The sequence below is a fragment of the Mirounga leonina genome, unplaced genomic scaffold, assembly GCF_011800145.1.
Source record: "Mirounga leonina isolate KUSES-001 unplaced genomic scaffold, KU_Mleo_1.0 Mir_418, whole genome shotgun sequence".
Lineage (NCBI taxonomy): Eukaryota > Metazoa > Chordata > Mammalia > Carnivora > Phocidae > Mirounga > Mirounga leonina.
The window spans coordinates 6,712,305-6,736,017 of record NW_023270739.1 but is presented as its reverse complement, the minus strand read 5'-3'; the positions used below and the strand labels follow the sequence as shown (position 1 = coordinate 6,736,017).

General features: G+C 59.3%; 1 protein-coding gene across 3 annotated transcripts; it reads right to left on the bottom strand.

The window, feature by feature from the left end:
* Positions 1-351: 351 nt before the first annotated feature.
* KCNJ4 (potassium inwardly rectifying channel subfamily J member 4) lies at positions 352-23,369 on the bottom strand. Of its 3 annotated transcripts, XM_034987515.1 has the most exons (4): positions 23,270-23,369; positions 6,789-7,034; positions 2,472-2,574; positions 352-2,110 (listed from the first exon to the last, which is right to left on the bottom strand). In XM_034987515.1, the coding sequence occupies exon 4, from the start codon at positions 2,069-2,071 to the stop codon at positions 710-712; it is 1,362 nt and encodes a 453-aa protein (XP_034843406.1). In that variant the 5' UTR covers positions 2,072-2,110; positions 2,472-2,574; positions 6,789-7,034; positions 23,270-23,369; the 3' UTR covers positions 352-709. The 3 variants fall into 3 exon arrangements, 2 of the variants coding, with proteins under 2 accessions (XP_034843406.1, XP_034843405.1); XM_034987514.1 differs by lacking the exon at positions 2,472-2,574; XR_004676041.1 differs by lacking the exons at positions 352-2,110; positions 2,472-2,574 and adding an exon at positions 2,735-2,759.
* Positions 23,370-23,713: the final 344 nt, after the last annotated feature.

Genomic DNA, 23,713 nt, shown 5'->3' with positions numbered 1-23,713 from the left:
CATTGTCAATCTGGGCTGGACCCCGGGGATCTGGAGGGACCCACAGGAGGTCCTCATCCTGCCCCTCGGGGTCCCACCTTTGTACCCAAACCCAACACCATCCAGGGGCCAAGATGGCTGGCTTTGGGGACCAGCCAGCTGGGCGGGGGAAGGGGCTAGGCTTGCCGGGCTGGGAGGGGGAGGGGTTCACAGAGAGGGACTGCACCTCCTCGTCCTGCGGGTACAAATGGCAGAAGGTGGATTTGGTGCCTCCATTTCTCCATTTATAGATATTTACAAAAGAAAGTCAAGAGCAACTGGTCACAGTCATGCAAAAGAAACGCACCCCCACCCTCCCTCCTCCCACACTAACCCCTGCCCACCCCAGAACCCTGTGATGCCCAACCCCCAGCAGTCCAGCCGCCTTCCCCAAGGTTCTGAGAGTAAAGGGGGCACGTCCTTGAAGTGTCAGTGGGAAAAGGGTGGTGGGTCTGGGGTCCCCGAGATGCCAGTGGGTAGGCTGACAGGGCAGAGGGTATCCTGGGCCCTTCCCAGGCCTGGGCTCTGGAGTCAATAGGAAGGGGTTCCCCAGTCTTTGAAGCGCCCCCCCCCTCCCTCCGGAAGGTCCACGCAGCCAGGGTCAGCTCTGTCCTGAGTGTGGAAGGGGTGTCCTGGCATCCCACCCCCTGCAGAGGCTCGTGTGGGAAGTGATGAAGGCGGGGCCTGGAGGTCAGATGGCGGACTCCCTGCGGTAGGAGATGTTGTCCAGCGGGAGGGTGGCTTGCATGCGCTCCAGATCCAGGTGACTGCCAAACTCCAGCATTCGGATGATGCCCGCCTCCTCCTTGGAGCCTGCCTCCAGGCCCAGGCCCGCGGCCACGGCAGCAGCGGCTGCTGCCTCCTCCTCCATCTCCTCTTCCTCCTGGCTCATGAGGGCCAGCTCGTTCTCGTAGCAGAAGGCACTGGGCGGGGGCGGCGGGGCAGGCAGCACGGTGATCTTGCTCTCCTGCAGCTCCCGGGCGGAGCAGCAGGGCGTGCCGGCCACCTCGTAGGTCTTGTGGAAGCGCGAGTAGTCCACCTTGTAGTGGCTCTTCTCCTCGAAGACCACGGGCTCAAAGCGGTGGCCCCACAGGATCTCGCTGGCCAGGTAGGAGCTGCGGGCCTGGGTGGTCATGGCGGTGGCCTCCACCATGCCCTCGAGGATGACCACAATCTCAAAGTCCTCCGACTCTAGCTCCTCCTTGCCCATGCCATAGAGCGGGCTGTCCTCGTCGATCTCGTGGACGATGATGATGGGCGACACCAGGAAGATGCGGTCCAGGCCGATGTCGTAGCCCACGTTGAGGTCCCGCTGGTCCAGCGGCAGGTACTCGCCCTCCTGGGTCATGTAGGGCTTGATGAGCTGGGCCCGCACGTGGGCCTCCACGATGTGGCTCTTGCGCAGGTTGCCCACGCGCCACATCAGGCAGAGCTTGCCGTCGCGCACCGAGATGACCGCGTGGTGGCTGAACAGCAGCGTCTGCGCCCGCTTCTTGGGCCGAGCCATCTTGGCCATGATGGTGCCGATCATGAAGGAGTCGATGACGCAGCCCACGATGGACTGGACCACCACGGCAATGACCGCCAGCGGGCACTCCTCCGTCACGCACCGGAACCCGTAGCCGATGGTCGTCTGCGTCTCCACAGAAAACAGGAAGGCGCCCAGGAAGCCGTTCACGTGCATGATGCAGGGCTTGGGGGCCGTCGGGGCGGCCGCGCCACCGCCCGTCGGGGCCCCCCCTGCCGCCACCGCCGCCGCTGCGGCCGCGGCCGCGGCCGCCGGGCCAGCCTCCAGGTCACCGTGGAAGAAGGCGATACACCAGAAGAGGAGGCCAAAGAAGAGCCAGGAGACGAGGAAGGCGGCGGAGAAGATCATGAGCATGTAGCGCCAGCGCGTGTCCACGCAGGTGGTGAATATGTCCGCCATGTAGCGCTGCGACTTGTTGCTCAGGTTGGCGAAGTAGACGTTGCATTGGCCGTTCTTCTTGACGAAGCGGTTGCGGCGTTTCCGCCGGGGCACGTGGGCCTGCCCGTTTCGGCTGTGCCCGTGCATGTCCTGAAGCCGGCGTGGTCACCTGGGAAGACGCAGGGCCTGGGGGGGGAAGCCCGACAGGTGAGATGCTGGCGGCCGGGGAACCCCCCCCCGCCCCCCCACCCCCGCCAGAGGCTCAGAAGGGGAAGAGCCTGGCCTAGGACCCAGGACCTCCTCGAGCCCCGCGGGCAGAACATGGCGGGGGAGGTGCTTCTGAGGTCGGGGAGGGAGTGTGGGGGCCTGAGCCAGTGCCTCCAAGGACCAGAAGCCGAGGCCACCAGGCCGGCCCTCGTGCTGCCCCCCTCCGGCCCTCCTTGGCCCCCACCCCATCTGGGGAGCTTCCTGGCACCCATCTTGGCTCCACCATCTGTCCCCCTTGCCCTGAGCAGAGGGAGCTGCGAGCGCTCTGGCCCCTGCTCACCTCCTGGGTTCAGCCTCTGCCCTCTTGGCTCTCTCTGGGGCTGGACATCCTCCCGAGCGGGCCCGAAGAGCAGCCAATGGCCCCCCGTGGCTTTGTACATTTACTAAAGATTAAACACAGTTTTCACTTCACTGCCCCGCATTTCAAGCGCTCAGTGGCCGCTTGTGGCTAATGGCTGCCATGACGAGACGGAGTTGATACAGAACATTTGCCTCATTGCGGAAAGTCCTACCAGACTGCGCTGAGACCCGAGGCCCCGTGTCGGTTCCTGTCCTGTCCCCAGACCTGCTGGGAACAGAAGTGGGTGAAGACACCAATGGTGGGGGTCAAGATGGAGGAAAGGGGAGCCCCAAGCTTTGGCTCCCATGTAGGTATTGCTAGTCCCATGTCACAGGTGAGGGAGCGGGGCTCAGAGAGGGGAAGTGACCTGCCCAAGGCCGCACAGCTGTGGAGTAAATCCAAACTCAGGTGTGTCTAGCCTTCAGCCCCCAGGTGCCGTCAACCTCCATGAGCTCACGGGTCCGGAGGCAGGGAGGCAGACACACCCACTGCCTCGCTGTGACACCTCGGAAAACTCATTTCCCCTCACCTGTAAAATGGGGATCAAAAGCCTACCTCACAGGACCCGAGGAGGTCGTGGGTGCTTGGTTAAAGCCAGTCACCCTCCTGCCTGCCTTCCCGAGTCTCCAGAGCAGGAGGACGCGGGCGAGAGGCAGGGTTTGCCTGTCAGCCTCCTCGGCTGTGTCTCAGTGGAGGCGGCCCTCACCCCGCCGGGGTGGCAGAAGCACCGGCCGGGCCCACGGAGGGCAGACCCTCCCTCCACCCCTCCCCTCCGCCGGGGCCCCGGGAGAGAGAAGGTGCTGCCCAGGGCCCCCGCTCCTCGCAGGGCTGGGCCTGGGCCTGGGCTCCCGGTAACGTTTTGGCCCAGAATTATATAAGGCTGGAAGTTTCTATTTTCTGTTCTATTCTTCTTCCTGATCTAATTGTGCATCTGTGGTAATGTTTATACACTTCCCCGTTCAGGACAACTCGGTTGCCTCAGCAACCGGTGCGCGCCAACGCTGTAATTTAGAGATCAACAGCCTGGTGCCTGCCTGCGCCTCTTCCCGGGAGAAACTCCCTCCCTCGGCCGGGCCTGGGGAGACTGAGCCCTGCCCCCCTCCTCCCCCGCGATCACCCCCCCACTCTGGGTTCTTCTCCCTTCCCAGCCTGTGCTCCCTGGATCATCCACCACATAACATGGGGGGCAAGTCACTTGGCTGCTGAGAGCCTCAGTTTCTTCATCTGGAAAATAGGACCAGTGAGACCCATTGGGCTGAAGATCTAACAGACAATGTGGGTGGGCAATGCTGGCCCTTAAGAGGTCATAACTTTAGCTGGGAGTCCCAGACCCTGTCTGCCACCTCCCCCAGAGGCCTAACATCCAGGGCTCCAGGTGGGAGCCCTGAAGAAATTGGGGGCCAGGGGCACCTTCTAGGTTTTAGGGAGGTCATCCTTCACTAAGCATCTCCCTCTCTGCTCTGTCCCGCTGTCTTGAATGCCTCCAGGAGCACCACAGAAGGAACCAGAGCCAGAAGGAGCTGGAAATCACTGATTTCAAGACCCTCATTTTATATCTGAGGCCCAGGAAGCACAGACCTGGGATGGATTGGCTAAGGGTCCCAGAGGGAGGCAGAGTGGACCAGCCCTGAGCCAGGGCACCTCATTCCCACTCCAGAGCTCCTGGGAGGTGAAGGTGCTCCTGGCAAGAGGAGCCTCCTCCCTGGAGTGCTTGGGGCAGGGTTTGCTGCAGGAGAAGACTCTTCATGGGGCTCCCACTCCCTAGGAGGGCCCGGGGCTGAGGGTCAGGGAGATGGTCCCCGCGTGCTCTAGGCTGCTGGTCCTCGCTCACCAGCATGGCCCACTTTTCCCCGGTCCTGAGTGCGAGTGGCAGGATCAGCCCGGCCCCAGGATCCAGGGTCAGCCCTGAGGCTCCACATGTCCCCACCCGACACTCCCCCACCCCCAGCTTCAACCCTCACCCCCACCCAGCCCCTGCCTTTCCATCACCCCATCCCCACCAGCCTCACATCTCAGCCCAGTAGGGGCACAGCTTGTCCTGCACCCCTGTGTCTCCTCTCCTGGTCATAGCAGTGTCCTCAAGCCCCTGCGGGGTTCCCCGCCCTGTGCCCATGGCTCTGCTCTGCCATGTTCAGCCATGCTCAGAAATGTCTGCTCCTGGGCCGATGGGAAAGCCGCCCCCAGACCCATCACCCTCCGCCACAGAGGGGCCTGTGTGCCTCCTGTCCCCCTGGGGACCCTCAGTTGGTGAGGGCCCTGCCTGCAGGGACCCGTTCAAATAAGTGAGCGCTCCTGTCCCTGCTGACTCCTTCAGCAGGAACGAGAGGCTCACCTGCCAGCGCGTGGGCTGACCCACACGATGCCCGACCGAGAAGTGAAAAGTCCGAAGCTTGGCCTCGTGCTTGCATGGGACGGCCACCGGGAGACAGCCGGGTTTTCTGTCCCTTGTTTGTCACACGAGGCTTCCTGGCGAAGGCCCAAGGGCCCAAGGGGAACGTGCGCAAGAGAAGGGGCACAGATGGTCGAAGAGGGCAAGAGGCATTGACAACTGGGTATCACCCTCCTCTGAATATAGATGTGCTTTTGGAGAGAGCGCGTCCCATGGATCGCGTCTACAGTGAAACCATACGAAGGCAGGGAGCTGGTGTTCATTCTCTTGCAACAAGTGTGCCGGGAAATGAACACACATGGGAGAACTCGGTTTCAGCACATTTCCTAAGGCGGAGGCTCCGCGAGGCTGGGCCCCCCTCACTGCCTTGCGGGGTGACCTTGGGCAAGTCCTTCTCCTTCTGGGCCAGCTTCCTGGGCCGGTCGCTACCCTTGAGCCTGAGTGCATCCTGAGACTCCTTTCGTGGTCAACATTCTTTCTTTGGGGAAGTGATAGGGATGGGAGATGCTGGCTGCTTTTAAAAACATAATGTCCTTTCTTGGCGAAGTGAAGGATTGAGATGCTGCGCCAGTTACCAAACTTTGTCTTTTCCTTTAATTTTACGGTGCTGTCAACGTCCCAAATCTGGAGCCCCTAGTCTAGACTTCACTGGACAACTAGAGAAACTGAGGCCAAGAGCAGGGCTGTGGCACAGGGAGGCAGTGCCTAGCCAAGGACATTCTGGCCTCGGGGACCTGGTGAAGGTGACCAGCAGGGCTGTCAACTCGTTGGCATCATCGCTAGCCTGCTCCTTCCGGGAGACGGCCGGATGCCCGGCCTGCCACGGGTCCAGAGGAGGCAGGAGAAAGACCCCACGCCTGTCACTAGGTTTTCCCTCTGATTTTATGACCCACAACTCCCTTTGCCAAAGAAAAGCTGATAAAGGGACAGCAGCGCTAGGGGGACTCCAGCAACCCCGGCCGACTGTGAAGACAAATCTCCCAGTGCGCACCCACCCCCCGCACGGGAGAACGCTGGTGGCTGCAGGGGTATGTCACCGTGGCCCCCAACCCGCGGCAGCAGCCCTTCCTGAGACGGGGACCAGGCAGGCTCTCTAGAGGGCAGGAGGAAGGGGACACTTAGCCAGCCTGCAGGGCCTTGATGCATGCCGTTGTTACTGGATGGGACAATAGGGCAGGTGAAGTGACTTGCCGGAGGTCACATTCCTCAGCCCTGGGGCCCAGCTGAACCTGCCGTCCTTCTCAGTGGCTGCTCTCAGGGAAGGAACCTGCTGGAAGTGTGAGCTCCCTGCCTGATCTATCTCCCTGAAGCGTCACTGCAAGGCTTTGTTTATTTAACAAGTATTTATTAAGCACCAACCACAGCAACAAGCAGGGTTATTATTTCTCTTCCCAGCTGAAGAATCACAGGCTGGGGGTGGGGGGAGTAGGGACGAGGATGGGGGTTGCCCAGCAGAAGCGGCAAAGCTGGGATTCCCACTCAGGTCTGGCTGGCTCCAGCTCCTCGGCTCACCCTGGTCCCCCAGTCTCGGCTTCGGGCTCCCTTCACCTTCCACAACGCCCTGCTCAACGCAGATTCCTCGTGTCTCTCCGCAGCCCCCCAGGCCCAGCCCCAGCCCCTCCAGTCTCTGAATCTTCCCAGGCTGCCTCGCTAGCCGCAGCCCTGCCTCCTCTGAGCCCCTTGGCTCTCACTGCCTGTCTGTTCCACTCTGCTCCTTCTTGACTTCAGGAAAAGAACATGCTGGCTAAGCCCTTGTGTTTGGCCGGCAAGACCTGGCTCTCAGTCTCAGCTCTGTCACCTCCTAGCGTGTCCTCTTTGGACCTCGGTTTCCTCATCTGCAAAGTGGACGTGATAGCGATTGTACCTACCTCACCAGACCCCTGATGAGGCGAGTGTGATAACCACTAGGAACAGAAACGCGGACCGAGGGCTCCAGAGGGCTTTGCAGGTGGAATGCACGGAATATGCAGATGATGCTGGTGGTGGTGGTCGTGATGATGATGAGGAGGAGGAGGATGAGGATGACGACACAGGACAGGGGACTGGGGGCCGGGAAACCCAGCATCAGGTCCTGGCTTCACTAACTGCTCCAGCCAGGTGCTCCTTCTCTCCATCTGCAAAATGGGGGACCATATTTGCTCCCTGGCAGGAGAGCGGGAAGATGTAAGAAACAAGGCACCCAGCACAGAGTCTGAAATAAGGCAGGGGAGCTGGTGGGTGTTCCTGAGTCCCATCAGCCTCCTTCATCCCTGAAGCCCTCTGAGGCTTGGACAGGGAGGCTGACTCTTCTTCTACCAGAAGGAACAGGCACAAGGCAAAGGAGGTGAGGTGAGGTGGGGTGAGGGGCTAACTCAGTGAACCCAGATCAGGTTCTAGAGGCTAGAAAGATTTCCCTGGGGGATGTGGAAGGAATTAGCACCATTGTCTCCTTTCCCAGCCCCCTAAGGAGCCCCCCCGCCCCTCCTCCAGCTCTGACTGAGGCCTTTTAGGCCTGAGCGGCCTGGTTTGGGTAAGAGTTCACTCAGCTCTGACACAGAGGGCTTTGCACAGAGATGGGAAAGGGCTCAAGGCCTGGCAGCTGAGCTGTGTTCCTCAAAGAGTAAAAGGGAGCTGGAGATGGATCTAGCCATGGGGGAAATTGTGGCATTTTGTCCCCTCCTGCCCACAGCCTTCTGGAGGCCCCTGTCCTGCTCCTCAGACCCCAGGAGGTCTGACTACCTTGTCTTCATGAGGCTCAAGAGCCCACATCTTCCCCCTGTACTGGCTTCAACCCAAGTCCAAAGCGGACTCTCTGTACCACTTTCTGCCTGAGTGACCTTGGGCAAATTACTTAGCCTCTCTGGTCCCTGCACTCATCATCTCGAGGTGGGGCTAGCAATAGTCCTTACCTCATAAAACTGTAATGAGGAATAAATGGGATCATGCACATCATGTGCCCAGCACAGCGCACGTGGTTGCTAAGTGATACAAATCACTCCCGAGGCTGACCAGTCCTTCCCTTGTCCTCCTCCCCCTGGATTTGAGCTGCAGCTCGCCAGAGCCCGCCCAGCACCCATCACATGGCCCTGCCCCGTTTGTTTTCCCACACCAGCCCCGGGAGCAGCCGAGCAAGGGCAGTGGCCACGATCTCCCCGGGGGGCTGGGCGGGAAGTGGGAGCAGTCCCGCCTCGCATGCTCGGTCCAGCAGATCCCTTGACCTCTCCGAGCCTTAGTGTCTTCATTTGCAAAGGAACGTGGTAATGCCTACCTTGCAGGGTGGTCCTGAGGGCCAGATGTGGATTGCCACCTGTCACAGAGCTGCAGGCCACAGAGTGGGTGCTCAATGAACGCCGTTCCTCCCTCACACTCTCCGTGCCCTGAAACCCCACTGCACACGGAGGCCCGCCCCCACCGGCCGCCGGGGTGACATCGCAAACTCCTCGCGGAGCACTGAGCGTGCACTTCCTCTGTGCGGCCCTCTTCTGAGTGCTTTACGCTGATCAATTCCTGCCCTGCTCACCGTGACCTCAGAGGAAGTTACCATTATGATCCCTACTTTAGAAGTAAGAAAACTAAGGCAGAGAGAGATCCAGCAACTGATCCAACGTCACACAGCCCATTAGTGGAGGAGCCAGGATTTGGACCCAGGCAGTCGATGCCAGAGCACGTTCATTTGACATTTTACTCTCCTGGCCCGAGGACACATGGGTCATGTTGCACGTTTCTTCCCTTTAGTAAATATTTATCCAGCCCTACTGTGTGCCAGGCTCTGTCAAGTCAGTCCTTTTGGGAAAGGAGAAGCTGGGTCATAGGGCAAGTTGGAGCCAGAACATGGTCCCTGATTATAGAGCCAGACACACAGGAGACTCTGGGCTTGCAGAGGGGCTCTGAGCAGTGTGGGGTGAGCGGGCTCATTCTTCCAGCTCTGACCCCACCTCCCAACTTTCCTGCCCAGCCATTCAGCCATCAGGTGAACAGGCTCAGAAAGCAAGGTCCCCAGAATGTCCAGAGAGGCCTTCTGGTCACAGCCAAATGGCAGGAGCTGGTGGCCGCAGGACCCCAAGGGTCACTGCTCCAACCTGCAGCCGTGCCCCTTCTTGCCTGGCCCGCGCCTGGCCCCTGCCCTGACGGAGAGCTTACTACCCTCACAGGAGCTGCCTCGATTGGCCCACCAAAGGGACTGTCCCCAAACACCTGTGCCCTTCTTCTATACAGGGACTAGAAGGTGAGAGCAGATCTCTGGAGGCTCCTCTTTTCCAGAACAACCTCAGCTCTCTCATTGGTGGTGGGATTCAATCCCCCATGGCCTCGTTGTGCCTTCTCGGGGCCTGGTCTGCCGTGCATTCTTCCTCAAAAATTGTTCAGTCCACTACTATTTATCGTACCCTGCTGCAGGTCAGACCCAGGCCGTGGATTCACCCAGCTTATGGCTCAGCTGGGGAGAGACGTTGCACACATAATAGCATCTACACAGTTGGGCAGTCAGAAATTGTGGTAAGCTGCTTGAAGGAAAGTTCGGCGTGATGTGAAAGAAAGGACAAGGGGGTCTTGTTTACTGGGGGGTCCCCTAAGGTCTCTTTGAGAAAGTGACATTGAAACTAGCGCTGAGTAGTGACTGGGAGTCAAGTCGGTGAGGAGAACCGTGTGTCTGTGTGAAAGGTGGGATGTAGAACATTCCACAAGGGGTTTGGCGTGTCAAGAATCTGCAGCAAGGGGCGCCTGGGTGGCTCAGTTGGTTAAGCGACTGCCTTCGGCTCAGGTCATGATCTCAGGGTCCTGGGATCGAGCCCCACATCGGGCTCCCTGCTTGGCGGGAAGCCTGCTTCTCCCTCTCCCACTCCCCCTGCTTGTGTTCCCTCTCTCGCTGTGTCTCTCTCTGTCAAATAAATAAATAAAATAAAATCTTTAAAAAAAAAAAAAAAGAATCTGCAGCAAGTCTGCTTAGTGGGAGTGAAGTGAGCAAGAGGAGCGAGAGCAAACTTGCCCAGGATGAGGTCCTGGGTAGGGGGTGGGAGGGATTTCGGATTTCACCCTCATGGCCACAGGAAACAGGTGGGCAGGCAGTTGGGTTTTGCCTGGTTGGATCTTTTCAATTTTCATGTGAAATCTTTAAGACAGATAGGAATAAAGAATAATACAATAAACCCTTGTGTATCCACCACCAGGCTTAAGAAATAAAACCTCCTCAGGGCAACTGGGGGGCTCAGTTTGGTTAAGCATCTGACTCCATCTCTGCTCAGGTCTTGATCGCAGGGTCGTGAGTTCAAGCCCCGCGCTGGGCTCCATGCTGGGCATGGAGCCTACTTAAAAAAAGAAAAGAAAAGGGGCACCTGGGTGGCTCAGTCGGTTGAGCGGCTGCCTTCGTCTCAGGTCATGATCCCGGGGTCCTGGGATCGAGCCCCACGTCGGGCTCCCTGCTCAGTGGGGAGCCTGCTTCTCCCTCTGCCTCCCCCCTGGCTCTTGTGTTCGTGCTCTCTCTCTCAAATAAATAAAATCTTTAAAAAAAAAAAAAAGAAAAAAAGAAACCCTCCTCGATGTGGCTTCTGTGGCCCCCTGCCCTGGTCTGGCCTCGGAGGCCTCCACTGTCTGGGCCCGGTGCACTCACGGGGTAAGAGGTGCTGGGGCCCCGCACGGGGTCCCATGCACGCAGGAGGCTTTCGCGCGGGTTCGGGCGGCAGCCCAGGCGGTGGCCTGCAGGGCACGGTGGCAGGTTGCATGGGGCGGTTGGGAAGAGGGGTGTTGGGAACAGGTGCCACGGGACACTGAAAGAGGACCCGATTTAAGGCGTGATGGTTTCCAGCGTGCGGTGGCTGTGGGGTGTGCGGGTGGAGAAGTCCGCAGCACGTCCGACCCCGAGGCTTGATGCTGACCACTGGCGCTGTGGGAAGCTATGGAAGCTGATGCGGCCGCTCTCCTCCTGGGGCAGGAATGCTGAGGAGGAGAGCGGAGGCCCCAGAGCCGCCGGGCATCCCCTGCCCGCGGACGAGGACCCGGCACAGCGGAGGGAGGCAGAGCGGCACCCGGACAGCAGGGCCCCCGGAGCCAGGAGAAGAGGAGTTTCGGCAGAGCTGCCCAGTGGGTCCCAACCAGCCCAGACCACGCGAGGCCAGCGGCCCCACATCCCTTCTCCACTTGGATGCTGTCCCTCCCCAGCCACCAAGGGCAAAGTGAGGACACCGGAGAAGGCAAGGTGCTGGGGACGTGGTAGCTGCGGTGGGCCAGGGACAGGAGCAGAGGTGGCCTTGGCACAGTCCAAGTCCAGGGCACATGCCCCAGCCGGGGAAGGGGGCGGGCGTGGAGATCACCAGCCCAACCTCGGTCTCTCAGCAAACAAGCCCGCAGGAGCTGGGGCTGTCGGCCAGGGCGGGGTGGGGGTGGGGGTGGGGGGAGTGTCTACCGGCGCCGTGGGTGGGGGGGCGCGTGGGGGCTGACACCTCTCACCCACACCGGCACGGGGTTCCCTGGATTCTCTGATGGGCCTAAGAAGAGGTGTGGGGAGACGGGAGGAGCAGGGAAGGCAAGTGTGAGCCAAGTCCCAGGCTTACTTTCTGCCTCGCCCTGCGTGGCCCTGGGTGGCCTCGGAGAGCCATGGGACTGCCTATGACACTTGGGTGCGCTCTTGGACCTCAGCCTGCAGCCGGTCATGCACCAGGGGAGCTGGGCCCCTTGTCTGCCCAGCTTGGCCTGGAGGCAGCCTGATGCCCATCCGCGAATGGCACATCACGCAGCCAGCAAAAAAGGAGGAGGGAGCCCTGGAAGGAGCCATGTGGGTCTTCAAGATGTGTCTTTTAGCAAAAAAGAAAAAAAAAAAAAAGGCAACAGTGATGAACATTGAGTATAGTATCTACCATTTGTGGAAAAGAGGAGAGAACGAAATTTATAGACACACATATTTGCTTGTCTGGGCTTGTCTGTGGATGGAGCCCCAGGAAGCTGGTGACACTGGCCGCCTCCGGGGGAGGGCGGGGGGAAGCAGGTGGCTGGGGATGGGTGGGAGGAAGAATTCTCACTGGATTCCTGTTTGTGTCTTTTTAATTTTAGAGCCATATGAATGTATTACCTACAGAAAAAAAAAAAAAGACACATAGAAGGCTTTAAAATTAGTGCATACATATGTGTATTTTTCTGAGACGGCTTAGAGCATTCATAAGGTCCCCAAAAGGGCCTGTGATCCCAGGAAGCCTGAGAATGTTTTACTTCGGTGCTGTGCGGCCATGGGAAAATGCCTTGACTTCTCTGAGTCATATCCCTAAGACGGGGAGGAATAACACCCACTTGGTGGGCATGCTGTGAAGACGAACTGCGGCGTGGACGGTAAGGGTTTATAAACTGTAAAGTGCAAAAGCCCTTCTTGAAGGGGCTGCGCATCACCTCCCATCCTCTCCCCAGCCCCCCTTGAGGGCTCCTCTCCAGGGCTCCCGGGCTCCGAAGGGGGCCCTGGCTCCTCACCCCTGCCTTCCTCCTCGAGTCCTCCAGGCCCAAAGGCCCCCATCCGGCTGGCTCCTCAAACCCTCCTCCAGCCTCCATGTGCACACCTCTTGCAGGGCCCAGGCTTGGCCTTGGCTTAAAATACCACAGACCCCGGCCGCCCCAGTTGTCCTTGGGAGCAGGAACAGGCTAATGGGGCTCCTGCTCTCGGCGGCGTCTGCTCAGTGTCTAAGAGGCAACGTGAACCCAGCATTGCCAAGACCGACCAATGCCCCGCCCCCCGCTGCCTTCCCATCACCGTCTGTGACCTCCCAGGGGGTCGTTCTAACACATGGGCATCACCCTTCTGCTCTCCCAAAGCCAGTCATCATAATAATGGTAGAACAACTGAGTGTCTACTGTGGGCCAAGCCCTGGCCACAACTTTGATCCTGATCCGGAGGTGGGTGCTGTCATTCTCATCTTCGTCTGGGTTCAGGAGCTTCTGCAAGAAGGTGAACTGTGGGACTGGGGCCTGGACGCTGGCCCCACACGCTGTCCAGCCAGCCTGCAGCGTCCCCCTTGCTCCAGGCCCCGTCACGACCACACAACTCCACTTCCCCTCTTCCCCACCGCACCCCACCCCCAGCCGCTCAGGCCATTCTTCTGTTCCTTGAACACAGCAAGTTTATTCCTATCTCTGGTCTTTACACGGGTTGTTCCTTCTGGTTGAAATCCTCCCAGACGCCACTGCTCACACCTTGCTACCGTTCAGGTCTGAGTCAGAGGCTGCCTCCTCCGAAAGGCCCCCGGGTGCTCTCTGTCTGCGTCCTGATCCTCACAGCATTTCTCTGATCCAAACCGATTTCATGTACAACCACCATTAAGTGCAGGGGTCTTGAATCTCTGCTTCACCCTGGAACCCTGGTGCCCGGCACATGGTAGACACTTAAACATCGGAGGACTGACGAAGAAACAAGATAATTTCCGCTTGTCATCATTCCCGTGAGGGACCTAAGCAGGGGATATGACAGAATGTGACCAAGGAGGAGCTATCTTTGTCACCGTAGTCAGGGAGAGCCTCTCCGCAGCGGAGGTGGTCTCTGAGTGGAGGCCAGAAGGAGAGCTTCCGGGGCACTGGAGTGAGTGCAGGACGGTGGAGGCCTCGGGCCTTTACCCCTCCTTCCACAGAGCACCGGCTTCTCCGAAGGTGTCCCCCAGGGGAGTAAGCAGGGTGTCCCTGATTCCCATGGAGGGCTCTAGGCCCCTAAGAGAAGCTCCAAGGACTGGAGGAGGGGGCGAGGAGGCTGGGGCAGGCAGACAGGTCTCCGAAGAGCCAGAGACAGGGGTAGGAACACTCAGTCCCTGCTCCGACCCCAGAGCTCCCACTCAGCCACAGACATGAGTGACTGTCCCTATGGGGAGGCCGACTACACCAGGCAGAGTGCTATGTGCTCACCATTCTGGCCATCTGCCCAGCTGGCTCCTAAGGCCAGAGACTCTCAGACTCCATTCATTCATTCATTCATTCACGCATCACCCTAAACCCATGCTGAGCTGGAGTGGCCTCTGCCCTCCCGCCTGGTGGAAGGCACCACACTCAGTGGGGGATGCTCCATACATCCCCGTGGAATGAGCACCTACCATGTGCTGGGGGAAGAGAGGTGAGTAAGACACAACCCTGCTTTGCTGAGCTCCGTGTGTTAACATGTGAGGCCAAGGCAGGAGGGCTTCGAGAGAGGTCTCCAGGGAGATGTGGGTCGAGCTGGAAATGTGAAGAAGAAGCAGGGCTGGGCCCGGGCTGGGCTGGGCAGAGAGCGGGCCCCGGGCCCTGGGGTGGGGTGGCTGGCTGTGGGGCTCGACAGCCCTGAGCGAAGTGGGCTGCTGGGCCAGGGAAGGGAGGTCTGGGGACAGCAGAGAGGCATCCTGGAATTCTTGCCACTTATATTCTTGGGAGCTGAGCCTCCCGGAAAATAAAGGGATCTGCACACCCCAGCCTCTGTCAGTGCTGCCTCCAGGATTTCTATACAGGGCGGTAGCTTTTAAACTTTCTGACCAAGACCCAGATTAAAAACAAAGACACTGTATATTGCTACTCATTATACAACATACATATTTTAAAAACTGTAACAAGAGCATTGCAAAATAATACCCTCACTACATACAAAGCGCTTGACATTTTCTTTTTTATTTCATTAAGAATATAAGTAGTGAGCTCACTAAATCAATTTCACAACCACTAATGGATCAGGACCTGCATGTATGCTGAACAGTACCGACCTGCTGCGTGCTCAGGAGCCCTGAACTGGCTGAGATGGGGATCTAGGGCTTGTCTATTTTCTTTTCGGGTGTCCCCGGGTGGGCACAAGCCTCTAAGGCCTGTCTTTTTTTTTTTTTTTTTTAAGATTTTTTATTTATTTATTTGAGACAGAGAGAATGAGAGAGAGAGAGCACATGAGAGGGGGGAGGGTCAGAGGGAGGAGCAGGCTCCCCGCCGAGCAGGGAACCCGATGCGGGACTCGATCCCAGGACTCCAGGATCCCAGGACTCTGAGCCGAAGGCAGTTGCTTAACCAGCTGAGCCACCCAGGCGCCCCTAGGGCCTCTCTTGAAGCTACAACTGCCCATGCTAGGACCATGGGCTTTTGGAGGGCACAACTGTGGGGAGAGTTGTTGGAGGTCATGAGGGAAAACTTGGAACACTCTGTTAGACCCTTAGGATCATGGGACCTCTGTACCGTGGCCCAGACAATAGGACTCTGGGTTCTGGGTCTGATCCCTTTCTCTGGCCCTGTATTAGAACCTGCTGCCGTCCCCCTAACAGATGTCATTCAGCAGCTGCTTGCACACCTCCCATGACAGGGAGCTCACCCCTCCTCAGGCAGCCCACTAGAGTGTGAGGAGTGAGGCTCTGCCTTGCTGTTAATGCAGCTGGTAACTGTAACTCCCTCCCATGGCTGGCTGTCAGTTCGTTCTCCTCTCTCCTGGCCTGTCACCCCGGGGACCCAGGCCAGCTCCAGCATGAGGCCATGCCCGCGCTCTGCCCCACCTGGTTCCTTCTCCTCCCTGTTGCCCAGTGTCTGGGGGATGGCCCTGAAACCCAGCCAGAGAGGCTCTTTCCAAGGTCAGGTGGCCTGAGGATTTGCAGCTGCACAGCCTGGCGCTGGTGCTCAGCCAGCCCTGCCCCCGCCCAAGCAGGTCTGGAGGGTTCAGCAGAGGGTTCGGGCACTGACACCCAGGATAACTAGAGAAGCAGCGTCTGAAGGCGATGGCCAGTGAGCGTGGGGGCTGGGCCTGGCAATCAGCAGGATTCGCCCCTGACCAGTCGGGCCACACAGAAGCTCCTGTCAACGATGGGCCATGTTTCTCTCAAAGCTCATGGATCTTCCCAGCAACCCTCAGATGTAGGGGCACAAGCCCACCCCATAGGTCGGGGCATGGAGGCTCAGAGAGGTGAATACACTGCCCAAGGCCACACAGCCACTCAGGGGTAGAGCTGGACTTGAACCCAGATCTGTTTCCCCTCCACAGGGCACAGCTGGGACTACGGAGGCCAGAGGAGAGAAGCCTTGGGGGAGCACGGGGGGAGCTAGCCGCCCTTCCTGTAGGGAATGGGCTGGTTCCCTCAGAGCAAAAGCCAAAGTAGGAGGCAGGTATCCCTTAGCAGAACCTTCCAGACACAGTGGGCTGCCCCAGGAGATGGTGAGCTCCCTACCAAGAGGACCATGTGCCAGAGTGCCTGAGCCCCTCTGCCCTTTCCCACCTTGTGCCCACGACCAGGCTACCTCCAGCTCTGTGCATGCTACCTCCCTCAGAGGGTCCCATGGAGAGTCCAAATCACTGCCCCCCATTCCTGCTGTCCCCTGGGCGCAGTGGCACCTTAACTGTCACAGGGCAGAGGGCCTGGACTTCTCAGGCCTACACTGGGAGTTTGGGGTAGAAGTCGAGATTGGGAGGGGAGCTGCAGGGGGGCGGGTAGGGGAGAGACTTTGCTGATCCGGATGGGGGGGGCGGTCCCAGAGGCCAGATGGTAAAACTTGGCACCAATTCTGCCACCAAATCAAGGTTGGGCGAGCTCCCTCCTCAAAGCCTCATTCTCCCCGTCAGTAAAATGGGATTAGTCCCTCACAGTCATGTGCCCCCTCCTCCCTGGCCTAGCTCAGGTCCCCTCCCATCTTGCAGCCCAGGTCGAGCTGGGGCAGCTGGACAGCAGACAGGGCAACAAAAGGGAAAAGCCCAGCACATCCCCCCATTGCCACAGGTTGTCCCTGTTTCATGGAGGAGCTAAGAGAGGTTCCCAATCAAGGTCACAATGGGTAAAGGGTAAGTGAGGGGGGTAGCTGGGATTCAATCCCAGGCCGGCCTGACTCAGGCAGACTTCTTTGTTCAGCTGCCCCAGAAATCCCCAGACTGGAGGGAGGGAAGAGGCAGAGAGTCAGGAGGAGCCCTGGGCCAGTCCAGCCCCAGCTCTGCCACCTTTGCTGCGGGACCTTGGGTGATTCACTGTGGTCTCTGGGCTCAGTTGCTCCATGTCCCAGCAGAGTATGGGAGAAAAAGCAAATACAGGAGCAGATGAGGCCACCAGAAAATGCTGGATAGAGTTTTCCCCATCTTCCCAGGCCCAGGGGTGCCTCTGCTCAACTGCACTCCCCACGTCCGGCCCCATCTCCCCTCTGCCCTTCCCCCGAGGCAGAGGGGAGATGCTGGGTCCCCTCAGGTGGACCCAGCAGGGGTCAGGTGGACCCCTGCTGGGTCCACCTGAGCAGGCCTAGACCAAAGCTCTCAGTTGATAGGGCCATGACCATGACCACAGCTTCTCCCTATACCGCTCCAGCTGGGGTCCAAACACCAAGGATCACCAGTCTTGGTAGCCTCTCTCCTTGACCTGCCAATGCCCCCCACGGACACCTGGCCTCCCCCTGTCCCCTGAGACCGGATATTCCGGCTGTTGGCACAAGAGCTGGTCAATCAGTGGCCAGGCAGCCACAGGGAGGAATGGGGCAACTGGCGCAGGGAGAGAAAGGGAAGCCTCGGGCTGGAAGAGACGCACGTTTCCTCCTTCAGCAAGCCAAATGGACGGACCCAGAATGGCTGGAACTGGGAGGATTCCAGCAGGATGCCGGTATACGGATGCTTCTACCTGCCGGACCTTGGGCAAACTAGGGCTTCTAGCTGAGCCTCAGTTTCCTCAACTGAAAAGTGGGAGTGATGGCCCTCACGGGGTGGCAAGGAGCATTCAGTAAAACCATGAATACAAAGCCTAGCCTAGAGCCTGGCACGTGGGGGCTTGTCCCCCTTCCTGCCTCAGGACCTCCAAGGAAACCTCCCCGTCAGCCGAGCCACCAAGCAACAGCACCACCTCTCCGAGCAGCCGGGCGTCTGAGTGTGCGTGTGAGGGAGTGTGTGAGAGAGCGTGCGAGCGTGTGCTGGGAGGACTGAGGCAGGGGGACACCAAAGGGGGGGCAGCGCCGCACCCCAGCACTCCCCTCCCCCCTTTGCCTGCCTGCGTGTCCTAAAACAGAACAGTGGTCTTAGAATGAAGCAAAAACCCACCAGCTCAAACCTCGTCCCAGTCACTTTCTATTTGAGCCCCGTCAGCCACTCCCCGTGCTGGACCTCAGTGTCCCCTTCCAGAAACAGAGAGGACCGCGGATGTCCCAAGTCTCGCAGCTTTGCCGTAGGGACTGGAGAGTGGGTGGCAGGGGCAGAAGTGTCTCAGGCCTTTGAGAGCGGGGGGCCGAGACCCAGAGCCAGCTGGAGCGTGAGCCCACCCTGCCCCCCTCGCTGCACCCCACCCACCACCCCGAGAGGCGCGCAGAGAGCCCCGAGTGCGCGCCGGCAGGAGCGCGCGTGTGTGACTCAAGGTCTATTCATAGCTGAGCTCCACCAGCTGCAGCGTCACAGGCAGAGGGGCCTCAGCCCGTATTATTATTTCAATTACCATCTGAATTAAAAGTTTGAGCAGCGATCAGCCCACATAGCGAGGGGAAGAGGGAGCAGGAGAAAAATAAAGATGAAAAGGAGAAGAAGGGCTGCGCCCGGAGATCCCCCACACCCCAAGGAGGGCTGAGTCGCCCAGGAGGCTTAAAGGTTATGCCAACCTCCAGGATTCCTGCCTGCCCCTTGCCCGGGGCCCAAGGTCCTCATGGGGATGGGAGGAGCACTTAGAGATGACAGCCCTCGGGGAGCTACACTGTGCAAACAGATCATTCGGTCCAGATTCTCCCTCACACCGACAAACGAGCACAGCAAGCTCAGAGAGGGTGGGGGACTGACCTAAGGTCGCACTGGGAGCCACACCCAAGGCTGCTGGTGCCAAGCTCCTCCTCCCTTGCCAGGCAGGTCCCACCCACAGGTTCCCGTGACCTCACAGGGTGTATAGCACTGACATCTGTGGGTGGCGCTGGGGCAGGGCCAGGGAGGACAGAGGTGGACCTGCTGTTTCTGCTGGTTTCTCTTCCTGAGCCCTCCTCTGCATTCCCCAGGCCAACTCCCCTACCCATAGCCTTAGCCTAGAGCCAGCACCCTCTCAGCCCTCTGCCAAACCACCGAGCAGTCAGGACCTCCAATGCCAGAGCTCACACCATCGTCAGCCCAAAGGACCCTCCTGACCCACCAGTGCGGGGAACAGACCCACTGGCCCAAATCTGACTCTCTGGGCACCTTTGAACAGGTCAGTCTTTGTCCCTGTGTCTTAGTCTTCCCCTTTGTAAAGTGAGTTCTTCCCTGGGTGCCCGTCTATATCCATGTCTTCAGAATGGAGCCCCCAGAGGATCATTGAGGGGGTGTCATGCTGTGGGGGCGACACATCATCTCCTGCCAAACCCCAGCCCAGGGGAGGGACTTTCTCCATTCTTTTCTCAAGGAAGTCCCAGGGACAGCCCCTGAGAATCAGACTGGCCGGGACTCAAATCCAGACTCATCCACCTCCCTGCTGTGTGACCTTGGGCAAATCGAATAGACTCTCTGAGCCATGGCTCCCCCATCTGTAACACAGGGACACCAAATCGACATGGCAGGGTTGTTGGGAGGATTACAAGAGAAAGCGTTTGCAAAAAGCTCCTACCCCAATGCCTGGCGTAACAATGTGAGTTTCCTTGCTGGAAAGCGGGTAAGTGACGGGTGCTGCTCCCCAGCCTCTCCTGGGATATGAAGGACTGAGATTTTGGAGGTGGGGATGCCATTCACCCTCACCCATAAAGCAGGACTCACCGGTACAGGATTCTTGGCAGGTACTCATCTCATCTGGTTCTGCTTAAATAGCTCTGGGAATGAGGAGCTCACTATTTCACAAAACATCCACAGAGGCTCCCCATCTTTCTCTTCCTCCAGCTCTGGGAATCTTCTAGAAGGGGCCATAATCTTCTAGCTTAACTCCAAATCTAGCCTGTCCCTGCCTGGGACTGCTTGGAACTCGCTTTAAAATGAGCCCAAAAGGGAGCTCTTCAAGTAGACTGAGGAGGGATGGGATTAATGCTCAGGGATGCTGGAGATGAGGGGACCCAGGGAGCAGGAAGGGAGAACAGGGGAGGCCAAAGTGAGAACTGGGCCCTCCAAGCTCCTGGGTCCCGCCTGGTCTTGCACAGTGTTCCACAGGGTGTGTATCTGCCTGCCTGCCCACCTACTTCTAGGCAGGGCTGGGAACCAGGGCCCTGGGTTCGGGCCCCAGCACTACTTCCTCTACCCCCAAACCATTACTGTGACCTTGGAATGGGGGTCTACTTCTCTCTTTGGGCCTCAGTTTCCACTTTTGTAAAACAAGGACATCAGAGCAGTGAGTTAAGCTCCAAGCCTTCTGTCCGTATTGAGCTACTGTCCCCACTGCCCCCTTACCTTCTGCCCAGCATGCAGGGAGCCACCGGGCCCCTGAGGCTCTGGGGGTCTAGGGCCAGAGACCCTGTCTCTTCCCCTGTCTCTCAACTTCACGTCCACTATCTCTTTCACATCTCGTGCCTTTGAGGGTTCTCTCGTCCCCATTTGACAGGTGAGGAGATGGGGGCATAAGGAGGTAGACTTTGCTGAAAGTCACAGGGAGCCATTCAAAATTCTGGACTCCTCCTCTGTGCCCAGGAGAGCAGCAGGGCTCAAGGGCATCTTTTTTCAGGAAACTCACCAAGATCTCTAGTGGCCAACTGTTCTCCACACAGATGTAGACACTGCACAGGGCACGGGATGGGGGGACCTGCCCAAGGTCACCCAGCAAGGCAATGACAGATCGTCCTGAATTTAGGCTCCCTGCCTCCCAGGTGCCACCTAGCCAGGGGGACAGCAACATGGTGTGACCTCCTGCCCTGGCCCTGGGATCTTTCCAAGATCGGAGCCCTTGCCCTGCCTCGAGGCCCTGCTTGGCTGCTCCCGGAAGCCCCCACCACCTGGGACTGAGGCAGCAAGAGTGAGCAGGAAGACAGGAATTTAAGTTGAGGGTTGGCCGCTTGCCCCCCGGCCCTCCGTCCCTCCCTTTCCTCGTGCAGGGGGAGCGGCGGTGATGTAATGCATGTAATGCACTCGGCTTTGGTCCCGGTGCCAATCTCAGAAGAGAGACGACAGATTGCGTGAGCCAAATTTGGCATCCTAGGGGGGAGAGGCATGAAAAGTGGAGATGTGGAGGAGAGGAGCGAGGAGCCTGGAGAGGTGCGGGAGAAGCCCCCCTGCCCGGCAGACCCCGGAGTCACCTCCTCTCCTTCCACCCTGGCCCCCCCACCAACCACTCCAGCCCACCTGGCCTCAGGATACCCTCCTCACTCTGAGAGACCGGCCTAGTTCTGCCCCGGACCCTCCAGCCCCAGGACTGCCAGTCCTGCCCCCCCAACACACCGTTCCAGCTCCATTTCCCACCGCCACTAGTCTCCTGGTTACCATGTTGCTGGTTGTCATGTCGCTTACATGTCCTCGTGACTCAGTGGTCCCCGCAGAGGGGCCCCCTCCTCCTCACACCCCCCTCAGCACTCACCCCCGCCTCCCCCAGATCCACATTAAGAACCAACCCGCCCTGTAAGCCTACACTCTTCCTCCTCCCCTCTTATCCTAAGCTAAGAAATCTTTCCACAGCATCTCCTAGAGCTACTTCATTCTGTGTTCTGCAAATGTCTAAGAACCTACTATGCTCCAGGCTTTTGCAAGCTGCTTTCAGAGACCTGACATCGTCTGTAAATCAGTTGGCAACCCAATGAAGTCAGTACCAACATCCCCATTCTCCAGTTGAAGACACTGAGGCCCAGAGAGGTCAAGCCAGCTGCCCAAGGTCACCCAGCAGATACTCAAGGCCAGCTCCGACCGTTCCCAGTCACCCCAGAGGCTTTTTTTTTTTTTTTTCTGGGAGAAGTGCTTCCTTTTCAAGGGTAACCAAAGATTCCTGAGGAATAGCTCCTAAGCCCCAGATCCCCCTCTAATTTTTGGACACTCCCCTTCTTGGTCAATCCTCTATTTGAGGCCATATCCTCTCTTTCCATTAGCTGTTCACCTTCCCAAAGGCAAAATGAGTCCTTACTGCCGTCCGCCCAGCACTTTCCCAGCCTGTGAACAGCCCTCAGCTCATTTGAGGCCTTGGAGGTCAGTGGGGCAGAGAGCTGTGTCCTCATTCCATAGATATGGAAGCTGAGGGTCAGGGAGGAGAGGGACTTGCTCAGGGTGCTTGTCCCTCAGCTAGTGAGCAGATTTCCAGGATCCTGAATGTAGGGTATGTGAAGCCCACTTCCCAGTGTGGAAAACCCCAGAAAGAGCCCTCCTCCTTGTGGAGAACAGTCGAATGTTCTAGGCTCAGCCCTCCAGGCTCCAACTTGGATATGGGTCAGCTCAATGGCCAACAGCCTTTGCTCCTGCCATGTTGCAACCCAGACCTTATCCCACCACCCTTTTCTGTCTTCTGTTCCTCTCATCCCAGGCCAAGGCAGGGCCACAGTGTGGCTCTCAGGCCCCCAAAAGTCCTGCCCATAGCTCCCCAAACTCCGGCAGCCCGGGAGGTCACAGGACTGTATGTGGGGAGAAGCAGAACAAGCATTTCTCTCTCTCTCTCTCTCTCTCTCTCACACACACACACACACACACACACGGGTCTGGCTCCTCTCTGGGTCTTGCACGTGTGGCCCTGGGACCTCCGTCCCTCAGCTCCCCGTTCCCTCAACGTGCTGCTCAGCATCCTACTGGTCTCGAGGCCCTGGCTTGCCAACTGAGCCAGGCTGCCCTGCCTCTAGTCCCTCCACCACTCTTCCACCTACCATCTCCCCGCATTCTCTCCCCATCTTAGAGCCTAGGCACCGGAGGCAGAAGTGTGATGTTGACGCTGGTGGGGAGGCAGGGAAGTTTCCCTGCTCAGGGGCTCATTCAGACCTCTCTTTCCTTGGGGCTCTCCTGTAGGGAGAGAAGAGCAGTCCTTGCCTCTCTCCACAGCTTCCGTCTCTCCCCCTCTGAAATGTGAAATACTCCGTTGACTGGACCCCTGCCCACCCACCTTGGGGTCACCTGGCCCAAAGTAGGTGCTCAAAGCATGAGAGGTGGGATGTTGTTTTCTGTCAGATCAGAGGGCCATTTGCAAACAGGTTGCAGCTGGGGAAGTGGAAAGGGGACCCCCGCCACCCCCCCACCCCGCCACCCTTTGCCACGAGTCACCTGCCTTGAAGTTCCTCAGAACCGGCTGACAACGGGGGGTGGGTGGAGGCAGGGAAAGGTCGTGGCCGGGGCAGAAGGTCAAGGCCTCTTCTACCCACCCCTCTCCGCCTTTCTGGCCACAACCCAGACCTTCACGCTCCCGACGGACCGAGGGACAGAGAGACAGAGCTGCCAGCTCCCGGGGAGTCGCTGGGCCGCGCGTAACGCGCGCCTGGCAGCCGAGACCCGCGGGGATAAGGTGCTGACGGGCGGGGCCAACGGCTCCCACCGCCCCCCGCCCCCCCCGACGGGACACACAGACACGCGCGCGGCCGGACAGACAGACGGACAGCGCCAGCGGTGGGCGTGGGCCCGGCTTACCGCGGGGCGGAGGGTCCGACGAAGGTCCAGGAGGCGGCGAGCGGGCTCTACATCCCACGGCGCGGGCGGGCGGGCGGCGTCCCGGGCGGGGAGAGGGGAGTCCCGGCGCCCCCTCCCCGCGAACTCGGCGGGCCGGCGCCGCCCCCCTTCCCGGCTGCCGGTGGGTCTGTCCGTCGGTCTCCGGGTCTCCGCGCCTCGGGGCCGTCCCGCGCCTCTCCCCGCGGGCCGCCCAACTTTCAGCGCTGCCCCGCGCCGCGTCCCCGGCGCCGCCTGGGCGTCAGCATCGTCGGGCCGGGCCCCGGCTCAGAGCCCGGGGGTCCGGGGGCCCATGGCGCTCGACCGCCGCGCTCGCGCCCCCCGCCCCCGCCGCCCGTCCGCCGCCGCCCGCCGCTGTGCTCGCGCTGTCACCCCGCGCTGTCCCCCGCCCTGCGCTCCGCTCCCTGC

Coding starts and splice junctions, on each gene's coding strand:
- KCNJ4 (XM_034987515.1), bottom strand. CDS start 2,071: ATGCACGGGCACAGCCGAAACGGGCAGGCCCACGTGCCCCGGCGGAAA.